Below are 17,983 nucleotides of genomic sequence, written 5' to 3'. Positions count from 1 at the left end.
ATCGGCAACTGCTCCAAGAGGGATATTTAAATTTGATTTGAATAACAATATACTAACGAAAAATGTTTAGATCATATCCATGAACAACTGTCCTTCTCATTATCCTAGTGGAATTTAATTCACCCTAAATATTGTCAATATTTTAAGGCAGTGCAAAGTCCACCCACAAGAAATACGGGAATATACTTTTTACGCAAATTTTATTTTGTCAAGTAAGGATGGGCAGTGTGATGTGTCATGAAGTTGACATGTCCTCCTGCGGTTGTGTGAGCCTTCTCTGGGGCACACTGCTTCCTCCCACATTCCAAAACCACAAAGGTTTTTCTTTGGGAGACTCATCGGCCTTTGTGAGAGTGAGTGTGAGCGAGTGAATGCGTGTTTGTCAAATATGTGCCCTACTGTGATTGGCCGGTGACCAATCCACAAAATACTGCACACTCGTCCAAAGTCAGCTGGGATAGGCTCCAGCTTCATCGCGCTAATAAGAACTAGAACAGAAAATTAATGCCTAGACAAAGAATGTGCATAAACAAGTTAGACGTCATCAACATTGGAGATCGAGTTAGATGTAACAACAACTCGCTCCACTCATTATGCTTGTCAATGAATTTCTCATGAATTGTCCTCGTAACTAATTGACTCACTTTACATGGTCTGTTTGTTGAACATTAGATCAGCTGTGCTACTATGATCAATCTCATTCTTGACTGAACTTCCAAACACATATGCTCTTTGTGCTAAAAGCTCGTGTGTGCACCATCGGTTAGAATGCATTCAGGAGACGGTCTGGAATGTGTGTACGAACTTGTTACAAAATAATTGAATTGTTTTGATGGCTGTAAAAATTTGTGTATGTATGGCGGGGTAGATTAGATGGGGAGGGGGGGGGGCTTATGTTCAGGGATGCAACTCCCTGATTTGATTGCTCTTTTATGGTGCTTCTGACTCTTTGCGCAGCTCATACTGCCTTCACCTCTTTAATTCACACACTCATCATGTAAAACCTTGATTCCTAAATTAGTTTTGCATCCATCCCTCCATCGAATCATTTTCTTAAAAATATAAATCAGGAAACCATTAGAAAACTTATTGTGTTGTTCAGCTATTGACAGTGCACCAAACAGGACGCTTTTGAGGCTCCATCTGAAGAAACGGTGTGCCAGTGTTGTTGGCTGCATTCGGAAATTAATGGGAGCGGAGAGCACTCTACCGCTCCAAAAACACTCACTCCCAGAGTAATGCACAGGTGTCAAAGCACCATACACAGCTGATAAGTGCGGAGGCATCAAAATCATGTGCAACAAGCATTACCTTTTTTTCTCAGGCCCCCCACATATCAGTCAAGCCCCACTTAGCACTGGAAGAGAAAATATCTTGCGTCATGCCTGCATCCAAACCAGAGTCAAAGTGAGCCGCAACCGCTGCGGTTGTCTGAGGTGACAGGTTAACACTTTGAGAAAAAAAGTTAGGAGGTGGGCATTAGTGGTTTCGCTCTAGAGTGGTTTTGATCCTATTGGGCTGGCAGGACCTCTTGTATTCACCTAGGTTGATCCCGCTCCACCCCTCTGTCTTTTTTGTGTTCCTCAGGGTTCTGTATTGGGGCTCTTGCTTTTTTTCGTTTAACTTGCTGCCCCTAGGTTCCATCCTACGATAACATGGTTTTCCTTCCATTGCTATGCGGATGATGAAAGGTCTTTCACTTGGAAAGCACCTTTCCTAATTAAGGCCTTCAAAGCGCTTCACACTGCTGTCACGTCTACCTGCTGATGACATACCATCAGGAGCAGCTGGGGGTTCAGTATCTTGCTCAAGGATACTATGAACTGGTCACAATGGATCCCACCACTTCTTGGATGGGAAACAACCATTCCATTAAATGTTAGGCAAGCCCCTTCTATGTCCACTTTTAAAACTCATTTTTATTCTTTAGCTTTTGACTCAACATGAGACTGTTGCTGTTCTGCTGTGCTTCTGGTATCTACTGTATCATTTGTGTTCTTATTCACTGCTAAATTATATTACAACATTTTTAAAGTGCTCCTGCAGAAATGCGGTAAATAAATAATTAAAGAAATAAAGTTGTATTGGATGTGTATGTCTGTGCCATTCCCAACACAACACTCCTTAGCTGTGTCCGGCAAAAATATAAAATTGCCAAGTCAATGAAATCGGACTTTAAAACTGTGTAAAATTTAGATCCTCAGATGCAGGGGGAATGTCGGCGGAATGTGCTGAAAACATGCCTGCCAAAATTTAAAGTGTCAATCAAATACATTGGTACGTCTTGCACATAACTACTCATCTCTATATGTTTGAGCCAAGAAAATGGTGGTGCCTGGAATCGTTGTCAGGCTTTCCAATGCAGCGATGAGGCGTCAGCCAGCTGGTGGGCTCACATGCTTCCGGACACGGTTCTCTGCTGGCATAACATAATCCAGTAATCATCATTTTAATGATAAATTCTAATAATTGAAATTTATATATATATATGAATAATATAAATATTCTTCAGATTTGTGTATATGATTACTATTCTCATTGATGTCATTGTTGTGTTTTCAGGTGACAATTTTTGTCCAATCAGAATCCTGCTACCTTGTGTTGTGAGGCAGATTTCATAATACAGCAGCAGATTCTTTTTCGCGGAGCCTTCAGATTCTTAGCTGCTTGCGTCTGTGCTGTGTATGTCAACGGCTCTCACAGCTGATTGACCGTTCCGATAGCCAATCAGATCACGATTTGATCACAGTAAGAACCGCTTTTGTGAGTCGAAGTGGTGCAACACTCAGTAGTGCACAAGTGTCTCTCTCTTATTTGTCAAGCCATGCTGTCATAAATGATTGCATTATGTGGTGAATTTATTCAAGTCGGATTAAGTAGGACTCCACTGAAGGCCTAGGGGAGAAATGCACGGCCGGCCACTGATTTCAACATATTACAGTAGGTTGAATAACACAAAATGGACAAAATGTAGAAATTTAGAGAACTACACTGACCTGTTCTGTAAATTGAGGCCTCCAGGAACTTTACAGTTTGTCAGCATAGCTTGCTAACTTGCCCTTGCTACAAAAACTAAGTAGCCAAATTACAATTACGCATTAAAACCACTGATGCGTAAAGGCACTCAAGTTTTAATTTAGTGGCAGAGGGCTGACTCGTGGCAGAAGCCCAAGTGCATCAAAGGCTATGTTTTATCCACGCCCTGAAAATCCGGACAGTTTAAATGGTGTAAAAAAGTTTAATGCGTTTTCTTTACAATTCAGTTAAAGCATGTTCTTGGCAATTACAAACAGAGAGATGTCAAATGATGAAAAATTTTAATTGAGTTAATCACTGCTTAATAATGAATTAATCGTTATTAAATGCAATTCGAACTCTCTCCAAAATATGCCATATTTTTTACATACATTTATACAACATGCTTGCTTTACGATGGTAATTTATACTTGAATAGCTGCGGTCGAACTGGAATTCCGTCTCGTCATGAGTAAAAATCACTACCTGCGCAGTTATTGTTTTTTTTTATTTGAATCCCCACTCAGAGGGCCAACCTTTTTTTTTCATGCTTACGTTTCCACTTGCATGTAGGAAATTGTATTGCGATTTTTCTGACACAAAATGCAATTTCGTTTTTTCTTGACAATTTTCTTCACAATTTACAATGACATTTTCCTTTACTAACCAGATTTCCACTGTGCTGCTCCCTCCTTAATTTTCTTCCTAAATAATAGGGTTTTTGTTTCATAGGCTATGATGAAGTGAAAATACTTCAAGTGTCACTAGCATAAAACGAATATAGTTTATCGCCAATGATTTTGTAACATTAATAGCATTAACCAACATACAAGCCAAAATGTCATGCATTTGAAATGCATTTGAAAACATTGTCTAGACACGAAAAACATGTAAGAAATTTGACTTTTTCACGCTTAAATACTTCCTTTGGAATTTTTCTCTTTTTCACTGCAATACTAAACGCAGTGCATATTTTTAGTGTGTCTGAACTTGCTCTAACTTCTAAATAGATCCACTCACTTTGAATCACTCACGAGGAAAGAAATAGAATAAAGCTTGATTCTTTATTGTGTAAAATTCTTGGCACTGAAGACGAACGTATTAAGTTCCAAGTGTGAGGATCATGAAGGAGAGGCACATGCTAGTGTTGAATAAACCAGAAAGGGGCTTTTTAAACTGGGGCCCTGTCTCGTTTCTCGAACATCAAGTGGATACTTGATGGAATACTAATGGTTGGCTTTATTTCAATTGGTCCGTGTCTTAGTTCAAGGTATAATATTCAATATTTTTACTTCGGCTGTGTCACGACAGTCACTCTGAAGTACGTCATGACCTCTTTGACTACAGTTATGAGTTGTTTCTTTGATCGTGTTCCAACTTTGAAATCCTTACTCATGTAAACATACACCAGGCATTCAAATCATACTTGATGTCTGCCTACATAGAAATAGACACAGGCGCCGTCAAATTGATACCTGTAAAGTACAAAGTAGTAAGAAATGTAGCCCCCAAGGACCAAATAAGTAGCCTGCAGCACTGTTCTAAAAATAGCTCACCAGTGATGTGCCATTGTGATTTCCAGGGAATGTTACAGATGTGAACAATGGAATTGATATTGCATATTGATACTTATATTTATTCATTGTCTTATTGTCATGAGAAATCATTAACGTGATCCATGTCGACACACACACACGCATATGATTCGTTAATATACAAAAACATTCCTAAACGTATTTGAGCTCATTTATTATTTCAGACGTTGAGGAGCTCTCAGCTTCAAAAGGTTGATGGCCCTAGCTCGGTATTAAACATCCCTCAAATGTTAAGTACTAATCTTCTATCAACTATAAAGGATAGCAATTAACTCGATTTTTTGATTAACTTGGAGTTCTATGGAACTAATAAATAAGAGCTATGTGGTAAAAATGTCCGCTCCCCTGTTGCTCTTGATGAACTCTCTTTGCCAAATGCTTGACACTGCTTGCGTAAGTTGGGTTCTTTGGGGAAAAAGAAAATGACTGCATTTGCATGACAAAGCTTAGATGGCTTCAGGGTGCGAGAGAAGGAGGGGTATGGTATCTGAAGAGAGGGAGGAGGAAGGAGAAGAGGTAGAATAGATGTCCCTCCCGTCACACAGACGGTGGGATTGCTGTTTGTCTGCCAGTCTTGAGACCTCTGCTGGATATGTTGGACGTAGAGGCAGAGGTTCTTGATGACGAGTCTGGATGGATTTACCTTCAGCTGTCCTACACATGTGGATTTTGTTTCCAGATTACTTAGGGAGTGACACTCAGCTGTCTTTGCTGCGAAACACGGGTTGAAGTATTAACTTTGCTATGACCGGATTTTTTAAATCAACCTGTTGTTCAGTGGTTTGCTTTGGTCCGGTCATGAGATGAAACCTTTCGAATAGCTGTTCCAATACACGTTTATTTTTTTAAACAGTGTATTAATACAGCACTATTTTTTCTTCAAGATTTGGACCAAGTTGGACAAGGATTTTGTTTTAACTGGACATTAGAACTGGTATAGAGATGACTGGAGCCGTGCATGCTGGACTAATACTGTTTTCTGTTGTGGTAATAGGTTTCTTATTCTATTAGATTTATTGAAAGATTGTCTTATAGCTTTGTATGTCAACGTAATCATGAATGAAAATATTTTGAAGGTGTGAAAAAGTCAGGATTTTAACTAAAAATGCAAAACATAAATTGCAAGTTTAACATCAACTTGGCTTCTTCTTGTAGGTTGTGTGTGAGACTGAGCCAACGCATGTTGGGACTGACAGGGTGGGCGATTCACATGGTAAGTCACTGTTTATCAATACATCAATCCAACGTTTCGCCTTTGAAATCTTCTTGATAAGTGTGTGCGTATAAGCCAAAAATGTGACTCTCCAGGACAGTCCAGATCGGTTCACTTATCCTCACACTGGGCGTTAGTGCTGGTCAATGACTCACAGGACTTTTCAAGGGCTGAGAGCGTCTGCAGAAGTCAGTTCAGCTCACTTGCCTCCTTGGACCATTTGGGGGTCCGGGAAGGGGCATTGGAGCTACTGCGTCAGGCCGGACACCAGTCACACATCTGGATCAACAATCCCTCCAAATTGCCATCCGAGCCCATGCCCCTGTCCAAGCAGTGTGAGTGAAACTCGGTGGCACAGTACAATCGGTATACACTCTGTAAATTTACAAAAACTTTCAAATTGAATAATCATTCCTTTGCTTTGATTTAGACTTGCAGTTCTCAGCTCTAAACTTCCCCAAAACATCCAGGAAAGGCTTTGCCCGTGTCAATCGGCCTTTCCCTGCTCTGTCATCAGTCAGTGTGTGTGTTCGTATTCAGTGGGATCCAGAATGGAATGAAGTCTCCACCATCTTCTCCTATGCTGCTCGTGTCTTTACCAATGAATTCCTACTACGAGGTCAGGGTGACATGCAGGGACGCGTCCTCCTGGCACTCATTGTGCATGGGAAACACCTTCCATATAAAGCACATTTTCCTAATGATGGTGGATGGCATCACATCTGTGTCACTTGGAGCAGCAGTCGCTGGGCTATCTATGTGGATGGTGAAACGAAGGACATGGGATCGAGTTCAGACACTTCTCGAGATATCCATGCTGATGGGATACTTATTCTGGGTCAGGACCAGGACTCATTTGGGGGGAATTTCACTGAGCCCTTTTTTGGAAATATCACTGACTTAAATGTTTGGAATATTTCTCTGGAAAGCCGCCACATCCGCGCTTTGAATGGATGTTCGGCCATGAATCAGGACATGCTTTTCAGCTGGAACCTTGACCACCTGATCAATCACCCGGCTGTCAAGGAGGTCCAGGTCCTACTCTTTTGTCCAGGTATGACCACATTTAGTACAGTTGCATGGATTAGAACGTGTTTTCATAAACTTGATTTTTTTTTTTTTACAATTTTCTCATCGTGTTGTTGGCTGTTCGAAGGTCCTGAATTCATATCTGTGATGGCTCAGCGCTACATTTCCCATCGCTGCGAATCAAAGAGTAAATGGGTGTCTGTTTCTTTGTCGGAACTGAGATTACGTCACGGCAGTCTACCCTTATCAGCGTTAGTTGGAACAGGCAAATTAATGCTTTTACTGAACTACTAAAATGAGTTGAAACATGTTTTATTGTTTCCACGTACACTGAATTTTTTGGATTCTGAAAGCTCAACACATACACGTGTTCAGGGTTCAGTCTGGGCATTCATTAGTCAAGTGCATGTCAACTCAAACAAGATGTGCCACAAACCTCCAAAGGGTAGTGTGGAAAAGAGCCACAATCGGGCTCTTTCTGGAATTAATTGAGGTTTACCGGGACATGACAAGTTAAGAGGAATAGAAATATATATGAATGTTTATTTCCCCTCACTGAATTAGCCTCAGTCGAAGTCCACAGTGGCCTTTCAAAAGCCCAAACACATACATGACAAACACCTTAATGTAAAGTTTAATCTATAATAAGTTACATCTCAGTAATTGGATGTGTGTTTTGACACCACTGTGGTCAACTAAATCAGTGGTGTGTAATATTGATTTTAAGGCACTTACAAGATGGTGAATATTCTCATTCATGCAGGTCATTTTTTTCTCAGGGCATTGAATTGGTGGCAATGAAATAAACACAGAGGTCAGGTTGCGATCAACTCAGTGCAAATTTCAAACTTGCCACATGTCATGATCCCCCTTATGTACGTGACCGATAACACATTCTCAGTCATCTTTAAAGTATTTTACACGTTGTGCAATTTCAAGACATTTTATCTGGACATTTAATCCAGCAGAGTAATTTTCTTAACCCCGCAAATTTCAGTCTCTGTGATTTGAAAATCGCATTTTACTACATTGGAATATCAATTTGAATTTGACTAATTCCAAGATGGCGGCATGGTGGGTGACTGGTTACCACAGTTCAGAGATGAAGGGTTCGAATCCAGGCTCCGGCCTTCCTGTGTGGAGTTTGCATGTTCTCCTCGCACCTGGGTGGGTTTTCTCCAGGTACTCTGGTTTCCACCAACATTCCAAAAACATGCATGGTAGGTGGATTGGACACTTTGAATTGGCCCAAGGTGTGAGTGTGAGTGTGATTGGTTGGCAACCAGTTCCGTATGTACTCGAAGATGGCTCGGATAGGCTCCAGCATGCATGTGACCCTCGTGAGGATGGAGGCAGCACAGCGCATCCAGACTAAAGCAAAATACAAAGAAAGTTTCATAGTATTAGCAGTGTTGGATGATGTACCCCTTTGCAGGCAGGCTCATCCATCCATCCATCCATTTTCTCTGCTGCTTATCCCGTTCAGGGTCGCAGCTCGCTGGAGACTTTTCTAGCTGACATCCGGCAAAAGGCAGAGTGCATCCTGGACTGGTCATCAGTCTACCACTGAGTTTAAATTGAAACAGACAATCAGTCATTCTCACATTGTCACCGTCACTGAGGGGCAGATGAACGACGCTGCCTCCGTCAAAGTCACACAAATGTACCACGCCACCATCAATGACAAAAACAACATTAATCAATTAGCTTTTTAACTGAATTATTACATGTCTTGCAAAATGTAGTGTATTTCTAATCTTTACCATTTTAATTTATCCTTGGTGACATGGTCTTACTGTGTTTAAAACAATCCAAACATGCAAGTGTAGGGCAAAACCATTTTCTACATTGAGAGCCAGTCTTGGATTTGAACCTGCTTCACACCGATAAGGAGCAAAGTGCTCTAACCACTAGACTGAAGACCTACTACATACCTACTTAAGCATAGATCATCAGGGATTCATGTTTGGTCTCGCCACCAGCAAGACCAGCAGCAAAATCAAAACGAGGCAGCCAATATTCGAACATCTGAACCGTCTGTCACTGGGCAACTCACTCTCCACAGCAGGGCCACTTGTTGCTGCGGCCCAGCTCAGAGCTGTTGACATCCGGTGATCAGCTGCTGTCAGCATGTTGGTTTTGCTGCTTGCCTTTGGCTCAGTTGACCGAGCAGGTTGACCAGTGAGCGATGGTTTGGCTGAATGCATCTTGGCTGTTTTATTTTACTTTTGCTGCTGGTCACCAGCAAGAGCTGCATGATTGTTTTTGTTATACTAAACAGAAAGGACAGATATTCATGCACAGCGCTACACCGGAGAGCAATAGGTGGTGTGAATCCTTCAGTTACTTGTGCACAGTGTTGGGCAAGTTACTTCCAAATCTACGACATATTACATGTTACTCGCATGTCCTTGTAAAGTAATCAATTGCTCAAGTTTAAGTTAATTTTCAGTTTCTTTTTTTTAAATCGGGGATTAATTAATTTAATGACTATTTTGACACTTTGAAAGGAAAGTGCAACATTGTATACAACACTGTAGCTGGTAAAGTTAACTTGTAATGATGACATTTAACTCAAAAGTATGAGCTATAATATTAAAGGTTTCAAGTCTGAGGTGGGAGATTACTAAATTTGAGTAATATTTGTCCTGATAAGATTTATCTTTTAATACAACTATTGGAACTGATATTTTGTCCACTAAATAAATAATCCCAGACAGGAAAACTTAAATTAAATTATCAAATGAATTTCCACACCAATGATATTGATGGATGACATATAATTGATAATTATAACAAAACAAATATATCGAAAGGGTGTACAATCAAAGCGAAAATACTTTATGTGTGACCAGTTGAAAAATAGTAGCTAGAATATACCTTTTGCACATTTGGATCTTAATGAAATTTTAAGTATATATGCAAATGCAAAAGCAAGAAGGGGGTTACAAAAAGCACTTTGAAATAGTAATTTATTGAAAACAACAATCTAACTGGTGGCACAGTGGTTGATGGGTTAGCTCGATGGCCCCACAGTGCAGAGGTTGTGGGTTCGATTCCGTCTCCGCCCTTCTTGTGTATGGTTTCCATGTTCTTCCTGTGCCTGTGTGGGTTTCCTCCAGGTACTCCGGTTTCTTCCCACGTTCCAAAAATAACAAGGCAGACCGATTGAACACTCTAAATTGTCCCCAGGTATAAGTGTGAGCTTGGATGGTTGTTCGTCTATGTTTGCCCTGCGATTGGCTGGCAACGATTTCAGGGTGTCCCCCGCCTACTGCCCGAAGATAGCTGGGAGAGGCTCCAGCGACCCTAGTGAGGAGAAAGGGTTCAAATAACTCTTTAGTTGCCGACTCTAATGTAAGATGTCCCTGCTCACTTGCCAAACACCGCAACAAGCATCTTAATGGGTGAGCACAGCCTGTCCTTGGTGACAGGTCTGCCTTTTAGTACTCGTTTGAGGTTTACAGTGGTGACAAATTTGTATAATTACATTCTGAATTTTCCACTATATCTTACGAAATGTAAAACATTCGAAGTTTTTCTTTTTAAAGGCTGTTTTCTTAACAATTTAGTTGTAAAGCACACCATGCTGGGTCTGAGAACCCCTAGTTCACCATAGAATTAATTAGTCCTACTCTTGAGCGGCTCATTTTTTTCAAGATGCTGCATATTTGTACAATGAATTGCATGTGTTTGTTTTGTTTGTCTTGTTCTTCAGCATCGACTTGTTTCTGAATACTGACACCCCCCCCCACACACACACATTTTTTAACATATTTTGCTGGAAACTCTTCTTTTTTTATGTCTGACTGTGCTAATTGGCACTTGTGTGACGTGTGAGCAGCAAAACACCAGCAGATGGTGCTGCAAGGCTGCAGAGCGCTGCAGATCCAGTCAGATCAGCACCCACAAATGAGTCTGTTGGACTGCTCCGAGCCGCTGCCATTTATCTGCGTGAGTAGCAGAGGTATGTCTTATTTTAACATGCTATTGAAATTCCAGAGGTATGTGGATAGTAAACCATAAACTATCACTTTTTCAACAGCTAGTCCCAAATATTCCTTACTTTGGTTTGCAATTGAAACTTGGTCCCCCATCTTAACTTTCAAAGGTATTGGATTTTTTTTTCCATTCGGCATTGTTTCCTGATGGTGCTGATGTCTCATGCTTGATGCTATTTTTAGTTAGCAAAGGTTGGTAGTTTTTACTCAAAAACTTTGTTCCATTGTCTGATCTGATACACTTGACCTTCCCGTATGGGGCTGGATCTGCCAGGAATTGTTTAGTTGCTTGCACGCTGTAACTTTTGTGTTTCATGAAATATACAGACACTTCTCCGAAATACCAGGACTTTACCACCAGAAAGAAGCCGCAACTTAACTGAGTCTAAACAATGTTTGCTCACTTATTGTTTTTTTATGTACTTGTATAATATTGGTCAAATGCTAACTAAGAAGCCGTTTATTTAACTTGTGTGTGCACAATACAATATCCTGTGGCATTATGGAAAAACTGCTACATTTTTCGTATTTAGCCTACAAGTACATTCGAACGTAGTTGCGAGGACGCACTCAAATGCAGAAAAGCAGAGGCAAGCAGCATTGCAGGATTTACTCCAAAACCAAGTATTTATTTGCCCAAACAACAAAATAAAACAAAGAAAGTTCGAAATACATGGAATAAAAAAATTCAAATAAAAAGTCCAAAAAGCTAGGTATAAAGTAATGAAGTAAAACTGTCAACTGACTCACCACAACAGGCAACATAATGAGACAAGTACAATGAACTGACAGGGACTCAAAGGAAGCAGGGAACTAAATGCAAAGTGATGAGACAATGCGGAACACCAGGACAAGTCAAAAATGGCTGAAGGAGCTGATTGGTATACTCAAGGAACTGACGGACAAGAACAGGTGGACACAAAAAAACTCAAATCTAATCCAGGCGTGGGTAAACTACGGCCCTGGGGCCAAATGCCGCCAAACTTGAAAAAAATGAAATGAATACACCTCGTTAATGTTTTATTTTCTAAATACTGTGGTTTTTCAAAGACATATATATGGTTTTAATGCTTTTGTTCACGTTCATTTCAAATTAAATGTATTTTTTTTCTCCGATGAGGTGAGGTTACTGATCCATCTGCTCCTGGTCTGGCCCCTCTGTCAAATTTTAGAACCCATTGTGGCCCGCCAATGAAAAAGTTTGCCCACCCCTGATCTAATCAAACACATATAAACCAAAACATAGAATCTGACATCATCCGAGTTGCCTAATTAATTTTTTCATAATTCTTTTCATTTTTAACTACACTTACTGTAGCCAAAGTCAAAATGTTTCCACAGCACATCACTGTACTAACGCCATGTTTATTGTTTCTGTTCTTTGACCCAGAACGCTACCTGAAGATGAAACAGATTAGTGATTCCCAAAGCTCTCAACCCACTGCCTTTATGAATCATCTAATGAAGCTTTCAAATAGCAGCCAGGTAGACTACCCATACATTTTTATGTATTCATACTCATCTTTCTCTTTACCCTCCATGACTTGATTTTTATATACAGTTTCGAAGAGTTCCAAGTGAGACTGCAAACCCAAATTCCAATGGAGTTGAGACATTGTGTATAAGTAAACGATAATTCAAAACTGACTACAGTGATTTGCCAATCCTTTTCAATCTGTATTTAATTAAATACGCTACAAAGATATCATATTTAATGTCCAAACAAACACATTTATTTATTTATTTCGGTGAACAGGTTGATTGGAAACTGAATGGGTATAAAAAGGGCATTCTCAAAAGGCTCACTCGTTCACTGAGGATGGTGTGAGTTTCATCACTTTGTGAAAATCCAACAGTTGGCCATTGGAATTGGGGTTTGTACATCAGTTTCTTGAACAATGTCACCGTGATGAGTTGAAAACCCATCAAGATTATGAATAAGGCCAGAGAATCGACGCCGGTAGGCTAGCCAAATCACGGCGACTGACTGGCAAAAAAGGGTCAAGTGCCCAGTTCTGGTGATTAATAATAATAATAATAATATTAACAAAAAATATATATACTCAGCTGAGTGTAGTTGGTCATGTTATCAGTCATCTGCCAGGCCTAAGTATGAAGTGCTGTTATTGAAGTGGATCTGGAAGAAAACAGCAGACTGTTCTTTATTCACAGGTAGTACTGGGACAGCAGTCATCAGGTCTGAGCAGCCTGGCCGAAGCTTCCGCCCTGCTGGACGTGTCTGTCCAAGCTCTGCAGGACACAAGGCAGGAGGGACTTCAGCCAACAGACATGGTTTCCCTCATCCAGTTGCTGTCTCGGGCTGCTGATGTTCCCCCACAGCTTTCTGATTCCGCCAACCACACCAAGGAGAGCGTCCAGAAGCTAAGCCAGCACTTCATCAGTGTGGCCGACAGCGTCATCAGCCAGGACAATGCCTTTAAGTGGCAGGCCATCAAAGAGGTATCATACTGTCAACCTTCTTATCGCCTCTTTGCCTCACTGCATTTTTGCCTCGCCTTTGTGCAATTTTAAATGGGAATGCATGTCTGGCTTTTGCCACTGTCACCAGTAATCATCAGTGTTGGGGACGTTACTTCCAAAATGTAATATAGTTCATGATATTACCAATTAGTTTAAGTTTAAACATGTTTAAATTACTTTTATTATTTTTTTTAATCAGTGATAGATTCAGTAATGATTATGACATTTTAAAAGGGAAATGCAAAATTTCTAACCATAGCCGATAAAGTTATCTTAAAATATATCGTGTTGGGTGTAATGCAAAATATTTCGACTCTATGGCGGGAGCTCACTGCCTTTGATAAATATTTGACAATTAGACATATTTTTTTAGAGACTGACAGAGATGGATTTTTTGAGACCGCTGCTGATGCCGATTTCTGGCAGAAAAATACTGATTAATCTGCCGAGTAAAATAATTTATTGATAATTAGCAATCCAACCTGAGTACCTCTTGTTTTTCTTTTTTCATCCAGCCACCCATTATCTGAAACTTTAATGGGGTGGGAATGTAGTTTTTTCAAACAGTGATTGGTCTCACAATGACGTGTCAGCCATATTAAATTCTACGATGCATTTGTATACTTATACAGCATTTTTAAAAGTTTTTAAAGCTATACAAAGTGTGTGACTTCCCTAGGCAAGTATGAAATTCTCCTCAAGGAGAATGTCTGAGTTAATAACTTATATTGTAAAAGATCTAACAGACCGCTCGCTTTGTCCTTTGTTTTGGGTGCTTTATTTTCTCTTCTGGTCCCGAATTGTAACACGGTACGGGAATTGAGTACCTGTAATAATGTTACAGAAATATAATGAGTAACTTGCTATATTTTTAGCTGTCTAAGTGTAAAAAGTAATATATTCCAAGTGTAATGTGTTTCTTTTTTACAACATGTTACCCGAACACTGTTCACCATGTGTAGAAAACCAACCCTATACAAACTTACAATGCTTTAGCAGACTTGGACCAGCTAGCTAGCTGGATAACATCGTTATCCGAGATGGGCAAAGTTGTGTAAAAAAGGACGGATGAAGCAAGAAGTGGGTGTTTGTCCGACCCCTTAATTACCGCGTGCATAAAATCTAAATATTTGCACTGGTAGCAGAATAAAATCTTGTAACGTACTTGCACTCACTCTCTCGCTCTTTCTCTCTCTTGCTCTTTTTGTCTCGTGCTCGGGCTCCATATTTTGTGTCAATTATATTTCTTCAATCTTTATTTTATTGTTTCATTATTTGGGAGTATGCTATTCTGTTTGCAGTTGATAATAATAACATTTTAATGCGACATCGTCATCCACAATGACATGTTGACAAATGACTTCCATACACCTTGTCATTGAATGAATATAACTAAATGTAATGTGTTATTCAATGGTTTACTTTACAATGATAAAAGTGTAAATTCCCCTCACTACCTCGTGAGCATCACAATATAGCAGCTAAATTAAGTGCAAGTAATTAATTTCTTTGGATAAATATAGACATTGTCGCTTTTGAAGCGAATTTTGAAACCTCTGCCGTTAGCCTCTCTTCATGCATTTTTATACTTTTTTTGCGCGTGGTGGTGGAGGTTAAATGTAAGGACGGAATAGCTTTAAAAGGACGAAGACATGACTCTTATTTTTCTGAAAAAGGACAAAAGGGTGTGCCTTGTGTCATTGAGAGAGAGGTGGAGTTGATCCTGGCCCTGTCATCATCACTCAATCACAGAGCACATCTCGAAAAAAATATAATTCACACTCATATTCACAGCTTGGGATGAACTCTCCTCTCGTCCAAAGCCAACTGCGATAGTCTCCTGTATTTCAAAAAGACTATAAAGGCAATACAATTACGTGACCACCGTAGTCACTTTTGTAGGCAATTGAAACGAGTGAGTAGAGTTCCGCTTCTCACCACAAGAGGGCAATGTGTTTTCATTCAAGAATTGATGTACCTTGACGTTATCAGGGACGAGTCAACAGGGCCATCAATTGCGTTATCAAGCTGCTTATTTCTGGAATATAACATAGCTCAAATGTTTTCGTCCGTTTAGCTTTTGCATTTCTCTAAATGTAACCTACAAGTACATTAAAAATGCCACTGAAGCTCACATTCAGACAGAGTAATAGAAGGAATGAAGAGAGAACTATGCTTTTTTTTCCCCTCAGCATTTTTAAATGTAATGGGAAGCGTTATATAATTAACATCTATCCATGTTCTACACAGCTTGTGCTCATTAGTAATTGCCGGTAATTGGAGTTATCTAAGCTAACTTCGAGCAAGAGGGTGTAGACAGTACTGGTCAGTTGTCATAGGGCACATAAACTATTCACACTGTTGAGCAATTTAACATCTTCAATTTACTAAAACATGCATGAAGTGGATGGAAGCCAAGAGAACCAGAAGAAAAATAATTTACGCACAAGGAGAACATGAAAACGCCACACCGAGATGCTTCATTGAAGGTTTGAACCCCAATAACCAATGAGCCAGACGTAATTACCACTATTCTGTTCTGCCTGTCCTTTATAATAATAATAATGATTATAATAATATAATAATAATAATAATTATTATTATTATTATTCATGCTCAAAGAAGCCCGAATTGTAGCTTTTCTTAATCCCCTGTTCCACTCTACAAGTGATGTGCTTGTGGATCCATATGGAGGCAACTCATGGCAAGTGTTGTGTTCGTTTTAGCGCTCGCCTCCCTTCCCCCTGGCCTCTCAACACTCCAAGGCCATCTCAGCCCAGATTCAATGGATGAGCGTCTCTTTGACAAACTGTTGCCATGCTCTTCCTCTAACCGCCTCCTTGCCACACTGCCCCTGCTTGTATCCAAGGCTCAGCTCTCCTGAACATTGTGTTTGGAATGAGAGGTTTCAAAACTGACAATTGAAAATGCATGATGAGCCCTGTCGAATAGGCTGTAAGTGTTATTTAGCCAAACTGTATTTAGGCTCTGGAAACAGTAAACACTGCTGATAACATTTTGGGTTGAGATGGAGTCCAAGGTTAAAAATATTGTGAAACATCTCTTAATCAATATATTAATAAATAAGGTGCCCTTTAAATATGAAATATTAAACTCATAGAGTGTCTTTCTTCAAACTCCAACTCCATCTGGTGTCCCAACATTTTGTGTATGTACGTATGTATGCTTTTGGATAGCTCAATAGCTGAGGCGAGTATGCAGTGGAAGAGAGGGTGGTAAACATGCCAGTGTTGCATTTGCTACAGGTGGTGAATGGTCCCATGGATGTGGTGAAGAGTATTGACCGGATGGTGACCAGTTTGAGCCCCGGGTTGATGGCGGAGAGTGATCACCTGACATTTCTCAGCCCCAACATCAGTGAGTGTCACACACCAGAGGTGGTTGACTCGAGTTGTGCAACTTAAAAAAATAAATATATATATATCTATATATATATATATATATATATATATATATATATATATATATAAATAAATATATATATATAAATATATATATATATATATATATATATATATATATATATATATATAATCTCGTTGCACACTTGAGTACAATGACAATAAAGGGATTTGTAATTCTATATATATATATATATATATATATATATATGCCTTTTAAATCAACACTGCTGGAGTGTGGTGCTTGAGGGCAGTTTTGAGAAAGAGAAATAAAAATGCCTGTAAAGATTACGCAGTTTAGATCGTATTCACAAATCAAAGAATGCTGTTAAAAAAAAATATATGCTTCATATTTGGTTATTTTTCATTAATTGCAAGATATTATTCATGTAAATATCTGTTGCAAGCTTCATTAAAATATAGTAAGTAGTTTAAGAATGGAATTGAATTTTTTGTGATTAATTGGTTAAAAATGTACAGCAGTTATAATACATAAATTAAATATCTAAATTAAATAAATAAATATGTAAAGAAATACAATACAATACAACTTTATTTTTATAGCGCATTTCACATCAGCTGGAGCTGTAACAAAGCGCTTTCCATATGGTGTAATATAAATTACATTAATTACGAGACATTATTCAAGCAAATACCTGTTAAAATGTTCACAAAAAAATGTAATAGAAGAAATGCGATTAATCGCAATTAATTATGGCATTTTTTGCGATTAATTTGTTTAAAAATGTAATCGCTTGACAGCACCGATATATATATTTAATAGAAAATAGACCATAATTTTCCATTTAGGTAAAGCAACGGAAATTCTCTAAATGTATGCTTTTGGGCCCCAAAATTAAGGAACATTGTAATCTTTGGCAGAGCTAAAAAAAAATAATAATAATAACATCGCAATTCAATTAAAAATTAAAAAAATGAGGTGGTAAAGGGATTTGCCAACATCATTGGCCAGTAGAATCAATATTTCTAATTTTGATGGACCTCCGCTTATTGCTTAAAAAAAAAGCTAAATTTGGGAAATCTGGCACCGCAAAATGGAAAGAAAATGGTGGTCGATGATCTGGATTTTGTAACATACATAGGGTGAGTTCAGAAAGTCACTGACACCCTAACAGAGGTCTATGGGCACATTTGGAAATTCTCTCTTGGCAGGTTCAAAGATTCGCTCTGAGCACACACTGGGTCTGACTTTGGTTGAAAACCCAA

At 39.2% G+C, this 17,983-nt stretch overlaps 1 protein-coding gene across 1 annotated transcript in view; it reads left to right on the top strand.

The window, feature by feature from the left end:
* Window positions 1-5,205: 5,205 nt before the first annotated feature.
* The window catches only part of adgrd2 (adhesion G protein-coupled receptor D2), a 34,725-nt gene continuing 21,947 nt past the window's right edge, over window positions 5,206-17,983 (top strand). The window contains exons 1-8 of the mRNA XM_088306677.1: window positions 5,206-5,597; window positions 5,766-5,823; window positions 5,919-6,158; window positions 6,254-6,877; window positions 10,697-10,819; window positions 12,244-12,338; window positions 13,026-13,313; window positions 16,601-16,712. Coding sequence (XP_088162803.1) covers window positions 5,553-5,597; window positions 5,766-5,823; window positions 5,919-6,158; window positions 6,254-6,877; window positions 10,697-10,819; window positions 12,244-12,338; window positions 13,026-13,313; window positions 16,601-16,712 — 1,585 coding nt within the window. The 5' untranslated portion in view covers window positions 5,206-5,552. The remainder of the gene's footprint in view (window positions 5,598-5,765; window positions 5,824-5,918; window positions 6,159-6,253; window positions 6,878-10,696; window positions 10,820-12,243; window positions 12,339-13,025; window positions 13,314-16,600; window positions 16,713-17,983) is intronic.

Source organism: Idiotropiscis lumnitzeri, chromosome 1, assembly GCF_059441095.1.
Source record: "Idiotropiscis lumnitzeri isolate Australia: NSW breed Sydney's pygmy pipehorse chromosome 1, RoL_Ilum_1.0, whole genome shotgun sequence".
NCBI classification, from domain to species: Eukaryota; Metazoa; Chordata; class Actinopteri; order Syngnathiformes; family Syngnathidae; genus Idiotropiscis; species Idiotropiscis lumnitzeri.
The sequence above is the reverse complement of the archived record's forward strand: the minus strand, read 5'-3'. Positions and strand labels throughout refer to the sequence as shown.